Source organism: Passer domesticus, chromosome 28 (genome assembly GCF_036417665.1).
Source record: "Passer domesticus isolate bPasDom1 chromosome 28, bPasDom1.hap1, whole genome shotgun sequence".
Taxonomy (NCBI): Eukaryota; Metazoa; Chordata; class Aves; order Passeriformes; family Passeridae; genus Passer; species Passer domesticus.
In genome coordinates, this window is record NC_087501.1 from 3,829,441 (window position 1) to 3,849,981 (window position 20,541).

A 20,541-nucleotide genomic window follows, 5' to 3' on the forward strand; every position below is an offset into this window, starting at 1 on the left:
GCTGCCCTGCGGAGACCCCCGGGCTCGGGCGGCAGCCAAGGGCTAAAAATACAGCTGGCCCCAGGGGCGAGGGCAGGCGGGATTGGGAGCGAGGGGATTGGTGCCAGGGAGCAGGGGCACCGCGGGACAGGCGGGAGCCGGGGCCAGGGGAGGCCACCGAGTCACCTTGTGCCACCTCTGTGCCTCGTGTCGCCCACCGCGGTGGGGAATGAGCCCCCCGGGAAGGAGCCGGGACTGCCGGAGGGACGGGGCAGGGAGAGGGGACGATCCAGGGATGTGTCCCGGCTGCTGCTGCCACGCCGTGGGGGACGCGGCTACTGCAGGGATCCCGGCTCCCCGGGAAGTTCGGGAATGTCACCGCGGCCTCAGGGACATGAGGAGGGTGGCAAAAGACCCTGCGAGGAGCATGGGGTGGATTCCCAAGGATGGAGTTCCTTCCAAATGAGAAAATGGACTCGTGAAACTTCCCTGGAGGAGCTGGGGGATGCTGTGTGGGATTCTGGAACCTGAAGTGTGGGGGAAAGGCTCTGGGAGATGCCTGGAGGGAGACTTGGATGGATCCCTGAGGGTACAGCTTCCTCCAATGCCAAAAACCTCAGGAAGCTTTCCTGGAGGAGTCTGAAATATGGGGGAAAGGCTCTGGGAGATGCCTGGAGAATCCCTGAGGGTACAAAGGAAAAAATCTCAGGAAGCTTTCCTGGAAGAGTCTGGGGCTGTACCTGGGATCCTGGAACACGGCTGAAAACACTCTGTGAGGCCCTGGAGGAGTCTCAGATGGATTCCAGAGCTTCCTCCAAGAGAAAAACCAACCTTAGGATGCTTCCTGTGGAAGGGGACAGCAGCAGGGACAACTCCTGCTCCCCAAAGTCTGCAACAAACATTTATTTTTCCAGGTACAAAACCCTCTTTTTGGGAGAGGGGAATGTTAAAAGTGTGCTGCCCAGTGCTCTGGGCTCAAGTATGGGGGTGTCAGTCTGTGTCTGGGGGGGCCCCAGGCAGGGGCCATGGCTTTGGCTTCAGAGGGACAAGGCACATCCACTCCTGGCTCCCAGGGGAACGGGAATGTTGTGAACAAGGCACCATGGCAGCAGGAGAGGGGGGAAGCCTGTAGTGTTCATGGCATGGGGGAAAAGGAGGGGCCAGACCCCACAGGAGAGGCGCCAGCACCGAGCTGGGGGGTCTGGGAGGGGGGTGATGAGCTGCTCCCCCCTCCTCGAGGGGCCACACGGAAGGGATTTACAGTGTGAGGATCCCTGGGGGTGCAGGAGCCTCCCCAGGGGACACAAGGAGCCACCCTGGGGACACCAGGAGCCACAAGGAGCCACAGCTCCCTCCTGATGCCGCAGCAGCAAATTCCTCTGCAGCCTCCTGGCAGAGGTTTCCTGGCATTTTCAGCTGTCCTGCTCTGACACAGCCGCTCTCCTCCTGGCCCGGCTGCGCAGGAGCCGCGAAGAGCCCTGGGCAGGGACACGGAGAGGGACAAGGACAGTCGGCACCCCCTGACACAGCCCCAGCCCGCCACCGTGTGTCCCCTCCCACGTCACCTCTTTTCCTGGGTTCTTCCTCAGGGTTCTCAGGCTCTGGCTGCGGGACAGGGGTCTGTGATCCCGGCGTGGGGACACCGAGGGGGACACCTGCGAGTCTGACCACAGCTCCTCATCGTCCGACTCGCTCTCGTAGCGGAGGCCGGCGCCGTAGGCTGGGGACAGAGGGGACACGCCAGCTCCAGCACGGCCACCGTGGGCTTGGCTGGGCCCCCCTCTCTGTGACCGCCCAGCTGCTCACCCAGGGGCTGCTGGAGGCTCTCCTGCTCCTCCAGGTACAGCGGGTCCTGGAAGTGCACGGGGGCCTGCTCGGGCAGGGAGCGCAGGTCCTGCATGCTGAAGCTGCGGAGCCGCCCGGCCAGCGCGCCCTGGCTCTGCACCGGGGGACAGAGCGGGCACATCAGACCCCAGCCAGGGGACATCACCCTCTGCTGTCACCCTGCTGGGAGTTCCTCCCGGGTACCTTGGTGGCCGCCTGCACGGCGGCGGTGGCCGCCAGGTTGAGGCCCCTCTTGCCGAAGCGCAGCGCGGTCTCGTAGCCGCGCTCGCGGGCCCGCACCAGGAACGCGTCGATGTCCTGAGAGACAAACGGGGACATGCTGCCACTGCAGGGTGGTGGCCTGCGGCACTGTCACCTCTGGGGCAGGGCCACCTCCCTGGGCAGTGGCACCTCCCAGGGCATCCCCATGTCCCAGGGCACTGTCACCTCCCAGGGCATCGCCATGTCCCTGGGTATTGTCACCTCCCAGGGCAATGCCGTGTCCTGGAGCATTCCATGAGCATTGTCACCTCCCAGGGTATTGTCACTCCTGCAGTGCATCACCATGTCCAGGGCACTGTCACTTGCCAGGGCAATACCATGTCCCTGGGCAATGTCACCCCCCCAGGGCACTGTCACTCCCAGGGCACTGTCACCCCCCCAGTGCATCCCCATGTCCCAGGGCATTGTCATCCCCAGGACAATGCCACATTCTGGGGCATTCCCTGAGCACTGTCACCCCCCACAGTGCATCCCCATGTCCCTGAGCACTGTCACTCCTTGGGCATTGTCACCCCCCCCCGGGCAATGCCATCACCTGGGGCATTCCCTGACCACTGTCACTCCCAGGGCAGTGCCATCACCTGGGGCATTCCCTGAGCACTGTCACCCCCCAGTCCATCCCCATGTCCCAGAGCACTGTCACCCCCCATGACTTGGGGCAATGCCACATCCCCGGGGTATCACCCCCACAACTGCGGGGGGACTGACCCTCGGGGCAGGGCAGGGCACCCCCAGCCCCCCAGCAGTGTGTACCTTGGGGGCTGACCCCCGGGCAGTCAGGGGGACCCCCAGCCCCCCAGCAGTGTGTACCTTGGGGGCTGACCCCCAGGCAGTCAGGGGGACCCCCAGCCCCCCAGCCGTGTGTACCTTCTCCCTGCGGGCCAGCGTGGGGTGCACGAAGCGGCGGTACAGCAGGCTGGCCCCCCGCGTGTACGGCGACAGCAGCCAGATGACAAAAGCCATCTTCACCTCGTAGTAGAAGGGGAGCCTGGGCGAGAGGGGCAGGAGATGGGGGGGTCTAAAGTCACCTCATGGTCCCCACAGACACATCTGGGGGGTCTGGGGACAGCCAGTCCCTCCCCAGGCTCACCAGGATATGAGGAGGTCGGTGAAGGTCTCTGTGGCCATGAAGAGAGCGAAGACGATCCAGTACATCATCCAGCGGACCTGGGGGGCCACGGGGAGCACATCAGAGGGGGCTGGGGCTGGGAAAAGGGGGGCTGGGGACTGGAAAAGGGGGGCTGAACCCCGGAAAGGGGGACTGGAGCCCAGAAATGGGGGCTGGAGATTGGGAAAAGGGGGCTGAACCCGGGAAAGGGGGACTGGAAAAAGGGGGGCTGAACCCTGGAAAGGGGGACCAGGAAAAGAGGGGACTGGAGCCCCAAGGAAAATGGGGGGGGACTGGAGCTGCAGAAAAGGGGAGACTGGAGCCCCAAGGAAAAGGGGGGAGAGTGGGGTCTGGGAAAAGGGGACAGGAGCCCCAAGGAAAATGGGGGGACTGGAGATGATGAAAGGGGGAAGACTGGAGCCCCAAGGAAAATGGGGAGACTGGAGCCCCAAGGAAAAGGGGGGTGCCTGGGGTCTGGGAGAAGAGGGGACAGGAGCCCCAAGGCACAGGGCTCCCCAGGCCCTTGACTCACGTATTCCCGGATGTTTTTCGTCTTCACGGCCTTGTAGGAGGCGTAGGCCGGGTAGAGCATCCCGAAGAGCAGCCTGTAGGGCAGGGGGGGCGTGAGGCAGCGCGGCCAGCCCGCCCAGAGCAGCAGCAGCCCGGAGAGGCAGAGCCGGCGGGCCCAGCGGCGCAGCGCGGCCCGGAGCCGCTGCAGCCCGGTGCCGAGCCCGGGCAGGGCCCGGGAGGCTCCGCAGCGCGGAGCCTGTGGGGAGGCTCGGCCATGGCGCTGCCGCGGGCCCGCGACCGGCCCGACCTGTCCGGGCGGGGCAGGGCTGCGGCTGGCTCGCCCTGAGGGAGGGACGTGAGGGACGGGCAGCGCCCTCACACACCCGCCCGCTGCCCCGCTCCGGGACCGCGCGGGCTGAGGGGGCGGCAGCGGCTCGGGGACCCTGCTGAGGGGGAAGTGTGTGGGGGGATGGTTACCCCCACACGGATATTCGGGGTCGCCCCCCCAAACCCCGCCGGGGTCCCTCGGAGGAGCCCCCGGGCCGAGCACGGGGAGATCCATCAGTGGAACAGCGGGAATGGGGGATCGCCTGTGAGCCCCCCCGCCCCGTTACACCGCCCGGACCGCACTCACTCAATCACCCGGCTGAGGATCCAGGACACCATGGCGCGGCCGGGAGGGGCGGGGCTGCGCCCCCCTGCAGCTCCCAAATCCCCCCGAACTCCCCCAAATTCCCCCAAATTCCCCCCGAACCCCGAGGGAGCGGATCCCAAAAGTTGAAAGTTGCAGCAACGGAGCCGCGCATGCACGGTCCGGGCCCCACCGACCGCTCTTAAAAGGGCAATGGTCTTAAAAGGGCAACGGAGCTTCTTAAAAGGGCAATGCCCTTAAAAGGGCAACAGAGGCTCTTCAAAGGGCAGCAGGGCCCCTGAAAAGTGTGACCCACGTGTGGAGCGTGGAGCTTTATAAAGTAAAAACACTTTATAAATTCCCTAATTATATTCGATATCAATATATTTATATAATATCTAATATATTTATATAATGTCTAATATATTTATATAATATCTAATATCTAATGTAAAATATCTAATATCTAATGTATAATATAATAATATATTGTATATTATATATTATCTATTATATATTGTACATTATCTATTATCTATTATCTATTATCTATTATATATCATATATCATATATTATATTATATATTATATATTATATATTATATATTATATATTATATATTATATATTATATATTATATGTATTATATGTATTATATATAACATATTATATGTTATACAATAATATATTGTAATAATAATATTGTAATATTGTAATATTTCATGTATAATATATAGTGTATAATATCTAATATCAATATATAATATATATTGACTATTTATAACATATGATATATCAATATAAACATATGATATATCAATATATATTGATGTATTTAATCACTATATTAATAATATATTAAAATATATATTAAATTTCAATAAATATCCTAAACAAACCTAAAAATACCATGTTTAAAATTCACCATATATGTCAAATATCACTACATTAATTGCAATATATTAATATATAATCTATTTTAAATGCTCCTTAAAACATAAAAATTAATTCCCTAATATATGTATTTTTATATATTAAAACACACACTTTTTAAATCAATAAACTGGTAGGGAAATGAGGGGAGAGCCTCTCTAATTGATGTTAAAGGATTTTTTGGGGTTCTGGAGGGGACATGATGCTTTTTGGTGCTCTGAAGGACGATGAGGATCACTCCACTGTCAGAGTGGAGCTCCCAAAAAAACAAAAGCTGCTTGAATCGCCTCTCTGGGCCACCTCCCCCTCGGCCCTGCAGCCCCGAGAGTGACGCGGGGCTCCCCAAATTCCCCATCCCACCGTGGGAGTGCCAGAACCTTCCTTCAGTGTCCCCAGAGCTTCCAAATCTGCTTTTTCCTGCAGGGAAACTGAGGCAGGGGCACCTGTGCTTTCAAATCTGCTTTTTCCTGCCAGGGAAACTGAGGCAGGGGCACGTGGCAACGCCCTGCCAGGAGCCAGCCCGCTCCCCAAACGCGTCCGTGCCCCGGGGCTGCCTGTTAGCCGCGAGAGGATCTTCATTAGTGCGCTTAATTGGTGCTTTTTCACATGCAGATTGATGCACCCGGAGCCAGGGAAAGGCTCCCCTGGAAAACCAGTCCAGCGGGGACTGCCCTCCCCGGGGAACAGCTCCTGCTGCGGACGAGGGGAGAAAACACCGCGTGTGGGGCCTGGAGCGCCCGAAAATCAGGAATTCCCTCTCCCCGGGGGAGCAGAATGTTGGATGGAGCAGGCACCGAGGTGGGCAGAGGTTTCTGCTGGAAAAAACCCCACATTTGGGGTCAGGAGCACCCAAAAATTAGGGATTCCCTTTCCCCGGGGCAGCAGAATGTCGGGTGGAGGAGTCACCAAGATGGGCTGAGGTTTGTGCTGGAAAAAGCCCCACTTGCACCCTAAAATGAGGAATTCCCTCTCCCTGGGAGAGCAGAATCTCAGCACCGAGGTGGGCAGAGGTTTATGTTGGAAAAAAACCCCACATTTGGGGTCAGGAGCACCCTAAAATCAGGAATTTCCTCTCCCTGGGGCAGCAGAATGTCGGGTGGAGTGGGCACAGAGGTGGGCAGAGATTTCTTCTGGCAAAACCCCACATGTGGGGTCAGGAGCACCCAAAAATCAGGAATTTCATCTCCCTTGGGGAGCAGAATGTCGGGTGGAGCAGGCATCAAGGTAAGCCGAGGTTTCTTCTGGAAAAAACCCCACTTGCACCCTAAAATGAGGAAATCCCTCTCCCTGGGAGAGCAGAATCTCAGCACTGAGGTGGGCAGAGGTTTCTGTTGGAAAAAACCCACATTTGGGGTCAGGAGCACCCAAAAATCAGGAATTTCCTCTCCCTGAGGGAAGAGAACGTCAGGCACGGAGGTGGGCCAAGGTTTCTGCTGGAAAAAGCCACCAAGTGCAGGGCCTGGAGTGCCCTAAAATGCGGAATTCCCTCTCCCTGGGGCTGCAGAATGCCGGATGGAGCAGACACCGAGGTGGGCTGAGGTTTCTTCTGGAAAAAAAACCCCATATGTGGGGTCAGGAGCACCCTAAAATGAGGGATTCTGTCTCACTGGGGCAGCAGAATGTCGGGTGGAGCAGGCACCGAGGTGAGACAAGGTTTCTGCTGGAAAAAGCCCCATGTGCACCCTAAAATGAGGAATTCCCTCTCCCTGGGGCAGCAGAATGTCAGGCACCGAGGTGGGCAGAGGTTTATGTTGGAAAAACCCCCACATTTGGGGTCAGGAGCACCCTAAAATCAGGAATTTCTTCTCCCTGGAGCCGCAGAATGTCAGGCACCAAAGTGGGCAGAGGTTTCTGCTGGAAAAAAAGCATGTGTGGGGCCTGGAGTGCCCTAAAATGAGGATTTCCCTCTCCTGGGGGAGCAGAATGTCGGATGGAGCAGGCACCAGGATGGGCTGAGGTTTCTGCTGGAAAAAGCCCCATGTGCACCCAAAAATGAGGAATTCCCTCTCCCTGGGAGAGCAGAATCTCAGCACCGAGGTGGGCAGAGGTTTCTGCTGGAAAAAGCCACCAAGTGCAGGGCCTGGAGTGCCCTAAAATGCGGAATTCCCTCCCCCTGGGGCCACGGAATGTCGGGTGGAACAGGCACACAGGCAGGGCTGGGGGGCACAGTGTGTTTATTGGGGGGGTTGGTGGGCACGGACGCCTCGCTGGCACGCTGGGCACGCCTGGCACGGGGAGCTGCTGGGCATGCACGGAGAGGGACAGGAGCTGCTGGCCTGGAGCATTCCGCTGTCCGCTGCTGCATCCACCTCGGGGCATCCTGGAGCATCCCATCATCATCATCCTCAGCATCCCATCATCATCCTCGGGGCATCCTGGAGCATCCCATCATCATCATCCTCAGCATCCCATCATCATCCTCGGGCATCCTGGAGCATCCCATCATCATCATCCTCGGGCATCCTGGAGCATCCCATCATCATCCTCGGGCATCCTGGAGCATCCCATCATCATCCTGGAACACCCTGGAGCACCCCATCATCATCCTCAGCATCCCATCATCATCCTCAGAGCATCCTGGAGCACCCCATCATCACCCTCAGCACCCCATCTGCACCCACCTCGGAGCACCCCAAGCTCCTCAGGCCATCCCACCACGTGCACCTTGGCCATCCCATCTGCTTTGGAGCACCCCAAAGTCCCTCAGCGTCCTGGGAACCCCCCACCCCTCCTGCCACATCCCTGCCCGCTGTCCCCCCTCCTTTCTGGCCACCAGCTCCCAGCCCATGGCCCGAGCAGACAAAGACCCCCCCAGACCCTCTCCACCCCCCCAGGGGTGCAGCTCTGCAGCGCAAGGAGCGTCCCACCCTCCCTCCCCCCATCCCACAGGGTGAAACCGGGAGCGCCGTGGGGAAACTGAGGCACGGTGGGGCGGGGTGAAGGTGGAGGGCTGGCACAGGGCGTGGGGCAAGGGGTGGCGGGCACATGCATGTCCGGTGGCTCTCGGGGCGCCAGCTACAGGCTGAGGTCCACCACCACGTGCCGGTACACCAGCGTGTTGGCCTTGAAGCTGGGCGCCAGCAGCAGCTGCACGTCGGCCGCCGGCACCGCCCGGAACGCCCGCGGCGCCTGCACCGACAGCTCCTGGAACTTGGCGAACTTCTGCTTCTCCTCTTCCCACAGGTACACGTGGGTGAAGGAGAAGTCGCTGCCCAGCGCCAGGTACTGCCGCTGGCCCACGGCGAAGGGCTGCATCACCATGGAGCCGCGCGACGGCAGCGTCTGCACCTCCACGAAGCGCTGCCCCTCCCAGCGCACCACCTTGGAGTCGCCGATGTAGCGGCTGAGGCACAGGAACTGCTCCCGCTTGGCCCTGAAGTGCTTGACCATCTGCACGTCCAGCACGTCGCCCACCTCGCCCTGCGGCACGAACTGCTTCTGCGCCCGGCTCCACTGGTAGATGACGGGGGCCTGGGAGCTGCTGGAGATGATCAGCCGCGGCTTGCCGTCGTTCTCCACGTACTCCACGTCGGTGTCGCGGTGCCAGGCGTGCAGGGCTTGGTGGGAGTAGAAGCCGTTCTGGTTGAGGCGGTAGAGGCTGGTGGAGCCCGCCTTGGAGCTGTCGGCGATGACGAAGTACCAGTCGCCCTCGATCTGGAAGGCCTCGATGTCGTTGGGCTTGCGGATCTTCTGGCTGTCGATGTCCTGGATCTTGATGAACTTGTCCACGGCCGTGTCCCAGCGGTAGATGTAGGAGCCGCCAAAGAGCTGCGCCACCACCACGTAGAGCTGCTCCTGCGCCACGATGGGCTTGCAGTGCACCGCCGAGTGAGCTGGCAAAGGATCCACGTCACAGCCTTCCCAGGGCACCCCAAACAGGGTCCCCGCCCAGGAGGGGACCCCCGGGCCGGTTCCTCACCGGGGATGCGGTCGAAGTCGCGCAGTTTGCGCTCCACGTAGTCCCACTTGAGGATGGAGCAGCTGCTGGCACTCGGCTGTGCCAGGGCCACGTACAGGTCACTGGCGTAGGTGAAGGGCTCGGCCGACACCGCCTGGAAGGGCAGCACCTGGTGCATCACGAAATCTGCAGCAGGGAGAGGTGGCAGTGAAGGTCTGAACGGCCAGGAGCGAGGTGACAAGTGGCAGGTGGCGGGTGACGGCGGTGCCTTACCCGTGGTGATGCACTGGAAGTCACCGAGCGCCAGGTCCCGGATCCGCTGTCCCTCGAACTGCCCGGGGCTGCTGCAGAAGACGGCGGGGACCGTGGTGTTGGTGCTCTCCAGCCACTCCACCAGCCACTTGATCTTGCAGTCACAGGCCAGCGTGTTGCCACGGAGGTCCCTGCAGGGATGGCACCGAGTCACCCCCAGCAGCCACCAGCATGTCACCTCTGCCCAGCCCAGTGTCCCAGGGATGGCACCGAGTCACCCCCAGCACCCACTGGTGTGTCACCTCTCCCCAGCCCAGTGTCCCAGGGATGGCACCGAGTCACCCCCAGCAGCCACCAGGATGTCACCTCTGCCCAGCCCAGTGTCCCAGGGATGGCACCGAGTCACCCCCTGCAGCCACCAGGATGTCACCTCTGCCCAGCCCAGTGTCCCAGGGATGGCACCGAGTCACCCCCTGCAGCCACCAGGATGTCACCTCTGCCCAGCCCAGTGTCCCAGGGATGGCACCGAGTCACCCCCTGCAGCCACCAGGATGTCACCTCTGCCCAGCCCAGTGTCCCAGGGATGGCACCGAGTCACCCCCAGCAGCCACCAGGATGTCACCTCTCCCCAGCTCCCACCCTGGGTCCCCACCAGGGATGGCACCGAGTCACCCCCAGCACACAGCGCCCTGCCCAAGTGCCAGTCCCTGGGATGTCACCCCCTCCCCAGCCCGGTGTCCCCAGCGCTGTGGCAGCCTCACAGGTCACTCAGGATGTCCAGCGGCTTGAAGAGGTCCCGTGGCAGCGTCTGCAGGTTGTTGTTGGCCAAGGACCTGGGGACGAGAAGGGCTGTGGAGGTGACACATCCCTGAAGGGACAGGGCCACCCCCCCAGTGTCCCCCAGGTGCTCACAGGTGTGTCAGGGACTTGAGCCCGCGGAAGGTGCCCTTGGAAAGCGCCTGGATGTCGTTGTTCTCGATGAACCTGGAACGGGAGCAGACAGTGACGGGGCCACCCGAGGGTCCCCGTGTGCCCTCCCTGCCCTCCCTGTGCCCTCCCTGTGCCCTCCCTGCCCTCCCTGTGCCCGTGTCACACACAGGTACTGCAGGTGCGAGAGCCCGGCGAAGGCGTTGTCCCCGATCAGCGTGAACTTGTTGGAGTTGAGGAGGCTGCAGGGAGAGGGGGGAGGCGTCAGCACCAGGCTGGGCACGGCGGGCACTGGGGGCACCGGGGGCACCGGGACACCTACAGGAACTGCAGGGAGGGGATGTGGGCGAAAGCCGCCTCGCGGAGCTCTGTGAAGGCCGCGTTCACCATGGTCCTGCGGGAGAGACGGAGCTGCAGGAGGGGATGGCACTGCCACCCCTGTCCCCCAGCGCGGCTCTGTGTCACCTGGGCAGGGCAGCCCGTGAGGGGGGCAGGTGTTGGCAGAGGGACCCCAGCAGCCACCCTGACCGTTGTGGGGACATGGAGGGGACGAGGTGCAGGGGGCTGGCACCCACCCCGGGCTGCCCACGCCCTGCGGCAGCCCCTGGCCCGGGGCCACGTGCACACACACGTGTGTGAACACACATGAATGGGTGTGCAAGCACACACAGACAGATGTAACACACACAAATGTGTTTGTAAGCACACACAGACAGGTGTAACACACAAATGGGAGTGTAAGCACACACAGACAGGTGTAACACACAAGAACAGGTGTGTAACACACACAAACAGGTGTAACACACACAAACGGGTGTGCAAACACACACACACACAGTGTCAACACCCACACCTGCTGCACCTCCCCGTGCCAGGCTCCGGGGCACAGCCCTGTCCCCAGGGACCCCCACCATGACCCCCCCCAGTCGTGTCCCCTTGGGCTGCGGTCGCCAAGGTCACAGCCGTGTCCCCTCGGGGTTCTGGTCGCCAAGGTCGCGGCGGGGACAGGCTGCAGCCCTGCTCTGTCTGGCACTGATGGATGGCTGCGTGTGCCAGCACCGCAGGACACGGGGACACGTCCCGGGCTGCCCCCAGCCCCCTCCTTCCCCCGGAGCCCCCCACCCTGACCGTACCCGCCCTGCCACGGGGGTGTCCCTGCCCCTCCGGGACCCCAGCAGCCCCTGCCAGCCCTGCGCTCCTGGCATGTGACGCTGTCCCCATCGCTGTCCCCACCCCGGCTACTCACAGCGAGATGACCTCGGGGGGCAGGTTTTTGGGCACGGCCTTGGAGTCCACGCAAAAAGCCGTGTCCCGGGTGCAGGAGCAGCTCGGGGGGCACGGGGGAGGCCGCGGGGGCCGCCGCCCCTCCGCCGGCAGCCAGAGCCAGGCCCCGGCGAGGAGGAGGAGGAGGAGGCGAGCGGGGAGCGGGTCCCTCGGCATCCTCCTCCCGCGCCGCAGCTCCATCGCGCCCTGGCCTGATCCCTGCTGGATCCCGGGAGCTGCTCCAACGCCGCTGTGCCCGGGAGCGGTGGAAAAACCTTTTTTTCCTCTGTTTTTTTTATTCCCCCGGGGATGTCAGGGTGGAGGAGAAGCGGCGGAGGCTGCGGGCGCCTGACCCGCGGCTCTGCAGCACACCATGCCCGCTGCTGCGGGAGGGAGGGAGGGACGGACGGAGGGAAGGAGGGAGGGAGGGAAGGAGGGAGAGAGGGAGGGATGCGGCTGAGTGACAGCGCCAGCATCCCCGGGCACGCGTGTCCGTCCGCGCGTGTCCCCGGCAGCGACAACTCGGGGTTCCACGCCGGGGGGTCGGCCCCCGGGCTGCTCTTGGGGGGCGCAGAACTGGGGGGCACGGCAGGGGTGACGCCCCCGCAGCGGCTCCCCCAGCTCGGCGCTGCCCCCCCAGCTCCTTCCCGTGCCCGCGGGGGCCGCAGCGCCCCGGGCACCCATCCACGCCGCCCCGGGCACCCGGCCGTCCCTGGCACCCCTCTCTCCCATGCCAGGCGTCCATCTGCGCCGTCCCTGGCACGGAGCCCGCGGGAACAATGAGTGCAGCCAGCGCCTTCCCCGCCCGGGGGGGCTCACACAGCTGCCCGTGCAGAACCCGGGGTGCAGCCCCCCCGCCTTGGGGACGTGCTGGGGGTGCCACAGCCCCGCGCTGGGTGTGGAGGGCGGGCACTGCCCACTGTTTGCCTTGGCACCCCCACCGCTGCCGGGCAAATGCCACGGAAGGGCCCTCGGGGGTTTCGTGTCCCCTCCCGGCTCTTCTGCGGGCTCAGCAAACAGCACAAGTGGCACTCGGCAGCGGGAGGGGCCCCAGCCTCCCCCGGCCACCCGGGAGCCCATAAATGCCCCCGGGCCCGGGCTGGCAGAGGGACAGGAGCGCCCGAAGAGATGGAGGACAGCTCTAAAGAGGCGCTGATGGAGGAGGCACCTCCGGTAAGGAGCACCCAACACCCAGCCCGGGCGCGGGGCTGAGCCCCCGCCGTCACCCCCGGCTCTCCTGTGTCCCCACAGAGGTACACGGAGTCCCCGCGCCTGCCCTGCATCCCCCACGAGCTCAAGAGCCTCTTGCTGGTGGTGGCCCTCGTGGTGGTGGCCCTCGTGGTGGTCAACGTCGCCTTCCTCCTGCTGGGGCTGCACCTCAGCGAGTCACACGCCGAGACGGTGAGGGCAGCCAGGGACCCCGGTGCCACCGGCCCCGGGAGGGGGCTGGCATGGCCCCGGGGCTTTGCGGGATGGGGTCCAGCCCCCTGAGCCCCCTCCCCTGGCAGGTGCTGCGGATGAGCATCCGCGGGCCGGACGGCGAGGGGAGCCCGCAGGAGCTGGCCCTGAGCCACGCGGGAAGGAGCGGCTCGTTCGCCGTGCGGGACGGGCCCAACGCCTCGGCAGCCGTGGTGTACGACTACGGCAAGGTGCGGGGGGAGCCGGGGAGCCGCGGCGCGGCCGCACCCCCGCGCCGGGCTCAGCCGGCTCTGTCTGCCCGCAGCTGCTGGTCGGCTACAGGTCCTGGCGTGGCCGCGCCTGCTACATCACCCGCGTGGACAAGGACAACATGCCGGGGCTGGACGCTGTCACCGAGACCTTCCAGCGCCGGCAGGTGAGCGGTGACCGCCCCGCTGCGGCACCGGGCTCAGCACGGCCCGGGAAATGCGGGGCTGGGGGTTTGTCCCCTCGGAGGGGACACTGCGGCTGCCGAGGGCGGCTGCTCTGCCCCGTTCTGTGTCCCGCAGGGTGAGGACGCTGGGGACAAGGCCGTGCCCCTGGCTGACCGCTCCATCCTGGGCACCACCATCAACATCCTCTGCAGCGCCGTGCCCGTGTTCTGGGCGTAGCAGCGGCTCCAGCGGGATGCGACAGCGAGACGGGGATGCCACTGTCCCCCACTGTCCCCTTCCAGGCGGGAATCTCTCCTCCTCCTCCTCGTCCCCACCCCGCCACGGGGGTGCTCCACCCACTGTCGCTTGGCACCGCGGCTTTCCCACTGCCCTGGCCCTAAAAAAACTGGGATTTGCTTTGGGATTTGCTTCTGTCTACAAAGTAAAGGCTGTGCCCCCCGCCTCCAAGTGTGCTCTTGCCCTTTCCTGGGTGCTGGGGACAGGGACACGGTGTCCCAGGGGTGTCCCCTTGTGGGGTGCAGGGTGGGGAGGGGAATTCCTCGTGTTGGGAGGGATCAAACACGGGGGGAGCAGCAGAAATGAATACAGTGCTCCCAGTGTCCCCACCTGTGCCCTCCCATTGTCCCTGCCCGTGTCCCCCAGTGTCCCCACCTGTGCCCCCCAGTCTGGAGGATGGAGGGTGAGGAGGAAGGAGCCACCTCTGCACTTCCAGCCCTTCAGGAAACGTTCCCAACCCTGTCCCCTCCTCGTGCAGGTGGGGACAGAGGGACTGTGCCACGTCCCCAGTGGGAAGCAGGGGTTGCCCACGTTCACCACGATCCACTTGCTCCATCTCCAGCTCCCCCACACTCCCATCCCCATCCTCCCCCTTTTCCCTCCCATTCCAGCCCCTCTTCCCCCCTCATCAGCTGGGAGCAGCCTTTGGGGCCACTTCCAAGTGCTGCACTGAAAAACAGAGAAGCAGCATGGCTGGGAGGGGAAAAAGAGACCCCTGGGAGTTGATGTGATCTTTCCAGAGGTGTAAACCCAGTGTTGTCCCCAAAATCACTGCCACAGGCAGAGAGCAGGGTCACAGCTCCGGGGGTGACACTTTGCTGGGAACAGGAGGGACACTGCAGGTTTCCATGTGCTGACTCAGAGCCAGCAGCTTCCCAAAAACCCTGACCGGGATAAGGAGCTGGGTCAAGAGGGTGCTGTGGGCCAGGAAGGTGATAAGGGCTCCCATGGGGACAGAGCAAACAGGAGCCACTCAAGGGACTCCCGTGGCCCTTGACTCCCTGGGAAAAGAGGCAGCATTCACCCCCCCATCGGTTTTGGGGGTGTTGGGGGTCTCCGGGGTGGCTGGAGGGGTCCCAGGTGCAGGAAGGGCTCATGGATGAACAAAACCAAGGCTCAGCAGTGTCCCCCTCCCACCTAAGGGGGGACATGCCAGAGCTGGGACCCCCTCACCCCAAAAGAACCCGCACCGTGGGCACCTCTGCCAGCCCCAAAGGCCACCAGCAGCGGTGTCCGAGCAGCCTCAGCAGCAATGAGGGCCAGGGACACTCCCCACACCGCCGTGACCCCGTTCCCACCCCATCCCTGCGGATTACAGGAAATTTTCAATGTCCTGTTTGTTCCTTGCCACACCAAGCAGCTGCAGGTGCCCGAGCTGGCAAAGGGACACGAGCCAGCTCTGGCCTCGGGCACGGCCACGGCCGGATGCTCCACCCTGGAGGGTTTGCTTTGGCCCTGCCACCTCGCTCCTGGGCAGCAGAGGAGTCCCCGAGCCTGGGGACAAGGGTCCTTGACCCGGTGGCCTCGGAGCCTCTCGAGCAGCAGGTTCCCAGGGGGATCCAGCTGGGAGCGGGCGCTCAGCAAACACCAGTGGAGTGGGTCACATGCCAGGGCCTGGCTGCGCCCCAAGGCCACCAAACCCTTCACAGGGTCCCCACCCCAGCGCCCCGGTATAAAATTCCCAGTCCCTGCAGCCAGGCTGGGCTGGGAATGGGAGCAGGAGGAGGAAGAGGAGGAGGAGGAGGAGGCGGCCATGGAGAGCAGCATGAAGCAGGTGGTGCTTGAAGAGGAGGTGAGTCCCTGCTGGGTGGCACTGCCACACCGCGGGGTCCCTGCAGCCAGCTGGGCACAGGGCTTTGCCCAGTTCATCCCAGCAAGGCACCAGTGCCCGGGATGGGGGTTTGGCCCGTGGCCTGCTACATCCCCAGTGCCCAGGGGCAGCGGGATGAGAGCTGCAATCCCACCCCCCAGCTCCCTCCTCCACGCCCTGAGCCCTTCTCCCCTCACCCCCAGGACTCGGGGAACGGCTGCTGCTGCCCCGGCTGCTGTTTGCCCTGCGCCACGTGCTGCGCCAAGTGCTGCACCAAATGCAGCTTGTGCTGCGCCAAGTGCTGCTGCCTGCCCAAGTGCTGCCAGTGCCCCAAGTGCCCCAAGTGCCCCAAGTGCCCCGGCTGCGCCAGCTGCTCCGGCTGCCTCAAGAAGTCGCTGTGCTTCGTCCCTCGGCTGCTGTGCTACCTGCCCCGCAAGCTGCTGGGCTGCGGCCGCCTCCGCTGCCTGCTGATCGCCGTGGTCGTGGTGGTGCTGCTGGTGCTGATCATCGCCGGCGCCCTACTGATGTGGCTGAGCGTGGAGCAGCGCCGCGCCGACACCGTGAGTGGGCACCCCCGTCCGGAGGGACCCCCACGCCCGGGGGAGGGGAGGGGGCTGCTGCAGGTTCTGAGATGCCCCCTCGGTCCCCTCCAGGTCCTGCGGGGCGGGGTGTGGGCCGGAGCGGCCTGGGAAGAGGACGTGGCCACTTTCTACCTGGACAGCGGGGACGGGAACGCGGCCACGGTCATCTATGACTACAGGAACGTGAGTGGGGGGCTCTGGGGGCGCGGGGAGGGGGAGATGGGATGGGGCTGAGCCGCGTTTGGCTTCCAACAGCTGCTGGTGAGCTACAGAGCCCGGCTGCACCGCGCCTGCTACGTGACCCGCGTGGACAGGGACAACATCCCCGGGCTGGACACGGTGCTCGAGACCTTCCAGCGCCGCCAGGTGAGGACCGGGCTGGGCCAGGGGGCTCAGGGGGGCTCAGGGCTTGCCCAGCCCCTCCCTGAGGGGAGCAATGATGAAGATGATGATGAAGAATGTGCTTTGTTCCCCCCCTGTGCAGGCTGAGGACAGGATCTCCGTGCCCCTGGCTGACCGCTCCCTCCTGGGCACCACGGCGGGCATCCTGTGCCGCCTCCTCCCGGTGTACTGGGCTTAGCCCCGCGGGGTGGGCAGGGGGCCGCGGGACCCCTCGGCAGCGCCCCCGCAGTGCCAGCTTTGCCTCGCAGCGCCCCCGACAGGCACAGCCCCTCTGGGAGCCTCCTCCGCGGCCGCCCCCGCGCCCCCCACCCAAATTTTGGGGTGCGGGGGGTGGGGAGGGGTCAGGGGGTCGGCGCGGGGGGGGCTGCGGGCGCGGGGCCGGGGGCGGGGCGGGGGTGTCTGCGCTGTGCCGGGGGACAGCTGGTTTGTCACTTAAGTCTTCTCAGCTTCGCCAAACCCAAGTGCAAAAATGAGCTTAAAAAAACATGACATTTAAAGAAAACACAATTCTCCGTTCCAGTTCTTCGCTCCCGCCAGCTCCCGCCTTCCCCCTGCCTTCAAAACGCCTTGAGGGGCTCCGGGCTCGGATTTTGGGGGAATTTCTGTCACAGCCACAGCCTGGGGCTCGCTGAGGGTCCCCCGAGCGTGGCTGCCTGACCTGAGCTGGCCCATCCTGCTGCCAGGCTGGCCTGAAAAATGGGTCTGTGCTCTGCCAGGCTGCAATAAAGCAGCAGGGCAGGAACCAGGTCTGGGAGCTATTCCTGGAGACAGCCACGCCGAAAGGATCATTAGCACTGGGGTGATCTAGGACAGGCTGCTGGGATCGGGAGTTATCAGGATCAGGCATTATGAGAATTGGGAATTATTGGGATTTTTGGGATGAGGGAGCTGGTGTTGGGATCAGGCATTATTAGGCTGAGGTGTTGTTAGGACAGGAGTGCTGGTACTGTTAGGATCAGGAATTATTGGGGTCAGCAATTATTGGGATCAGGATGCTGGTGTTATTAGGATCAGGAGCTGTTAGGACTGGGATATTGGTGATATTGGGATCGGGTGTTATGGGGATCAGGCACTATTAGGACCGACATGCTGGTTCTATCAGGATCAGGAGTTACACGGACCATGATTTTATTGGGATCAGGCTTTACTGGGATGGGATTCTGGCATTATTAGGACCAGGGGTTATTGGGATCAGGACATTGGCCTGGGGCTGAGACTAACACAGAGCAGCCCATCCAATCCCCGGGAACGGGAGCCCACCAGCCCCAAAGTGAGGACCACCAGCCCCCCAGTGCCCCCACTCCTGGGCCCAGCCCCCTTTCCCCTCCTGGCACCAGGGAGCTGCTCCTGCTGGGAAGGTGCAGCTGCAGCTGGCCGGGAGCTGGGGCACCATCCAGGGCCTCCTGCAGCTCCGGGGTGTCCCCTCCCAAACCCTCCCTGACCCCCAGACCCCCTCAGCCTCCCCCCAAGGCCGGAGCGGATGCAGGAGGTGACAGAAAGTTGGCAGGACCAGACCCTTGTGCAATAATTCCCGTATCCCAATTTCCAGAGGTTTGTGACGCTGTGGGGACCTCGGGGGTCCCGGCAGGGGAAATCAGAGTAAAAGGTGCTGGGAATGGCGGATCCCCTCCCTGGGAAGAGGAGATGCCACCTTCCAGCCCCCGGGTTGTGTCACAGTGGCCACAGGGGACAATCCCACGCACAGGGGTCTCCCAGGGGTCACCGATCCCGGTTCCGTGGGGGAAAAGGCGCTGGGAACGCCCCAGGCTGCTCTTTGCTGTGGAGGTTTTGGGGATGGAAGAGCTGAGGATGGCACCCAGGAATGCTCCTGGCAGCTCCCAGCGTCCCCCACCCTCACGGCTGCGCCGGTGCCAGGCCCTGGCATCGCCCACCTGACATTCCAGGATGCCAAGGAAGCCCTGCAGGGCGGGCAGGCTGAGCTAGGAGCGCTGGAATCCGCGTGCCCGTGCCAGGTGACATCCACCCAGGGCTCCTGGCACGAGGGCATTCCCATCCTGGTGCTCAGGCCGGCCGGGATGCCCTGCTCCTCCTCCAGGTAGGGCTGCAGCTTGCCACGCTGGTGGCCAGCGGCCTCCAGGCTCCCGGGAGCCGAGCCTGCCGTGGGAAAGCCGGGCTGGGAAAAGCCTCCTCGCTGGGAAAAGCACCTCCTGGGGCGCTCCTCCCCTCCTCGGCGAGGCTCAGCTCCCCCGGGGCGCTCCGTGAGAAAGGGGAGCTCTCCGGGGGGAAAGCAAGGCTGGACCCTGGCATCATGGATGGACATCACCCAGGGGCTCGGCCCGCAAACGTCCTCCCCAGCCCCAGCGCAGGATGCAAACAAGAAGTGTTCCAGCAGCTTGTTTGTTTTCCTGGGAGAAGGGCTCGAGGTGGGAGTGGAATCCAGCGGGTGCTCCCCAAATTCCCGTCCCTGGGATGCGCTGTGTGACGTGAGGGCGGGGGCAGAGCGGGGACACGGCTTCTCCGGGGTTTATTTATCTGCTTTGAGGAGGAAAGTATTGCTGGATGCGGGTTTTGCAATAAGGGAGAAGGAGCAAAACGTCCTGGGATGATCCTGGTGGGGCAGGAAAAGGACACAGAGATAAGGGTGAAGGAGACTCCGTCACTCCTGGGGGGAACCAGCGAGGCCCTGGGTGCAGGGGATCCCCAAAAGTGGAGGGAAAGGGGATTTGGGGGCTTGGAGGGCAGGGAAGGACCGGAGCCTGGATGCTGGTGTCACCCAGAGTGTCCCTGTGGAGGTCATCAGACACAGGAAACACTTAAAGTCCTGAAAAATGAATTGCTGCAAGTCTGGGAGCGCTGTGAGAGGAGAGGGATGGGTTTGCAGGAGCAGCACGGGATGAGCCAGATCCCACTGCAGCACTGCCAGGCTGGAACGTCCCAGGCAGGGCCACTGCACGGGGACAGGGCTGTGTCTCTGTGCCCTGGCCACCCCTGGGGGCTGGGATCGCCCTGGGGGCTCCCTCTGCTCCCCAGGCGCTCACTGAGGGGCTGACCCAGCTCCTGGGGTGCTCAGGGTGCCCCCACACCCCCTCCAGGGTGCTCACACACCCTCCCCGAGGTGGTCATCCCCCTTTCGGGGTGCTTGGCCACCCTTCCTGGGGTGCTGGCCCAGATTTTGGGGTGCTTCTCCATCGCCCAACCTTCCTGGGGTGCCCATCCCACTCCTGGGGTGCCCATCCCGCTCCTGGGGTGCCCATTCCGCTCCTGGGGTGCCCATCCCGCTCCTGGGGTGCCCATCCCGCTCCTGGGGTGCCCATCCTGCCCCCAGGCTCCTTCCCCACCATTCCCAGGGTGCTTTCCCAGCTCCTGGGGTACTCCTGCAGTCCTCGGGGTGCTGGCCAGGGTTTGGGGTGCAGGATGAGGGGTGAAGAAGCAGAAATGCAGGACTGGGAGTCCAGGGCTGGGAATGTGGGTGGGAATTTGGGGTGCCAGAGCAGGACACGGGGTGTGGGGCTGGGTCATTTGGGGGTGCTGGGGACACGGGTGGCACCGAAGGGGACAGAGGGGCGCTGGGAGATGTGGAATTTGTGTCCTGGGAATGTTGGGGGGCCAGGAATGATCCAGGGCCTGATGGGGACCCGGATCGGTACCGGGGAATGCGAGACGGGACCGAGGGGGGGCACGAACGGGGCTGGGGACACCGGGTGGGACCGGGGTGGGGCAGGAGAGACACCGGGAGAGACGGAGCGGCGGGTGAGGGACCGGTTCTGGGGGGCGGGGGTGGGTTTGGGACCGGGGAAAACGGAGCGGGACCGGGGAGACCGGGATGGGTACCGGGGAAAATAGAACGGGAGCGGGGCGGCTCGGCAGGATCGGAACCAGGGAACACGGAACGGGAGCGGGGCGGCTCGGCAGGATCGGAACCGGGGAACATGGAACGGGAGCGGGGGAATGGAATGGGAGCGGGGGAATGGAACGGGAGTGGGGCGGCTCGGCAGGATCGGAACCAGGGAACATGGAACAGGAGCGGGGCGGCTCGGCAGGGTCGGTACCG

The 20,541-nt window shown here is 63.2% G+C and overlaps 3 protein-coding genes across 4 annotated transcripts; 1 reads left to right on the forward strand and 2 right to left on the reverse strand.

Moving 5' to 3' along the window:
• Positions 1–824: 824 nt before the first annotated feature.
• REEP4 (receptor accessory protein 4) lies at positions 825–4,520 on the reverse strand. Of its 2 annotated transcripts, XM_064400540.1 has the most exons (8): positions 4,338–4,516; positions 3,726–3,798; positions 3,176–3,252; positions 2,953–3,073; positions 2,008–2,121; positions 1,786–1,918; positions 1,545–1,699; positions 825–1,457 (listed from the first exon to the last, which is right to left on the reverse strand). In XM_064400540.1, exons 1-8 carry the CDS (start codon positions 4,367–4,369, stop codon positions 1,392–1,394), a joined length of 771 nt encoding a protein of 256 aa, XP_064256610.1. In that variant the 5' UTR covers positions 4,370–4,516; the 3' UTR covers positions 825–1,391. The 2 variants fall into 2 exon arrangements, with proteins under 2 accessions (XP_064256610.1, XP_064256609.1); XM_064400539.1 differs by having other exon boundaries at positions 825–1,699; positions 4,338–4,520.
• Positions 4,521–7,424: 2,904 nt separating this feature from the next.
• On the reverse strand, positions 7,425–12,015 carry LGI3 (leucine rich repeat LGI family member 3). Its single transcript, XM_064400474.1, has 8 exons — positions 11,591–12,015; positions 10,667–10,738; positions 10,515–10,586; positions 10,330–10,401; positions 10,179–10,250; positions 9,439–9,608; positions 9,187–9,351; positions 7,425–9,100 (listed from the first exon to the last, which is right to left on the reverse strand). Exons 1-8 carry the CDS (start codon positions 11,806–11,808, stop codon positions 8,283–8,285), a joined length of 1,659 nt encoding a protein of 552 aa, XP_064256544.1. The 5' UTR covers positions 11,809–12,015; the 3' UTR covers positions 7,425–8,282.
• Positions 12,016–12,166: 151 nt separating this feature from the next.
• Positions 12,167–17,011, forward strand: SFTPC (surfactant protein C). Its single transcript, XM_064400224.1, has 9 exons — positions 12,167–12,780; positions 12,859–13,008; positions 13,116–13,256; positions 13,331–13,441; positions 13,575–13,672; positions 15,524–16,106; positions 16,200–16,310; positions 16,383–16,493; positions 16,612–17,011. The coding sequence occupies exons 1-9, from the start codon at positions 12,562–12,564 to the stop codon at positions 16,705–16,707; spliced, it is 1,620 nt and encodes a 539-aa protein (XP_064256294.1). The 5' UTR covers positions 12,167–12,561; the 3' UTR covers positions 16,708–17,011.
• Positions 17,012–20,541: the final 3,530 nt, after the last annotated feature.

Excerpts from the sequence above, each read along its gene's own strand:
- REEP4 (XM_064400539.1), bottom strand. The coding sequence starts at position 4,369 with ATGGTGTCCTGGATCCTCAGCCGGGTGATTGA. Across the intron at positions 2,122-2,952 it reads CGCTGGCCCGCAGGGAGAAG|GACATCGACGCGTTCCTGGT; the intron begins GTACACACGGCT and ends TTTGTCTCTCAG. Across the intron at positions 1,919-2,007 it reads CCGTGCAGGCGGCCACCAAG|AGCCAGGGCGCGCTGGCCGG; the intron begins GTACCCGGGAGG and ends CCCCCGGTGCAG.
- LGI3 (XM_064400474.1), bottom strand. The coding sequence starts at position 11,808 with ATGGAGCTGCGGCGCGGGAGGAGGATGCCGAGGGACCCGCTCCCCGCT. Across the intron at positions 10,587-10,666 it reads ATCCCCTCCCTGCAGTTCCT|CCTCCTCAACTCCAACAAGT; the intron begins GTAGGTGTCCCG and ends CTCTCCCTGCAG. Across the intron at positions 9,101-9,186 it reads CGACTTCGACCGCATCCCCG|CTCACTCGGCGGTGCACTGC; the intron begins GTGAGGAACCGG and ends ATCCTTTGCCAG.
- SFTPC (XM_064400224.1), top strand. The coding sequence starts at position 12,562 with ATGCCACGGAAGGGCCCTCGGGGGTTTCGTGTCCCCTCCCGGCTCTTC. Across the intron at positions 13,009-13,115 it reads GCGAGTCACACGCCGAGACG|GTGCTGCGGATGAGCATCCG; the intron begins GTGAGGGCAGCC and ends CTCCCCTGGCAG. Across the intron at positions 13,257-13,330 it reads TGGTGTACGACTACGGCAAG|CTGCTGGTCGGCTACAGGTC; the intron begins GTGCGGGGGGAG and ends GTCTGCCCGCAG.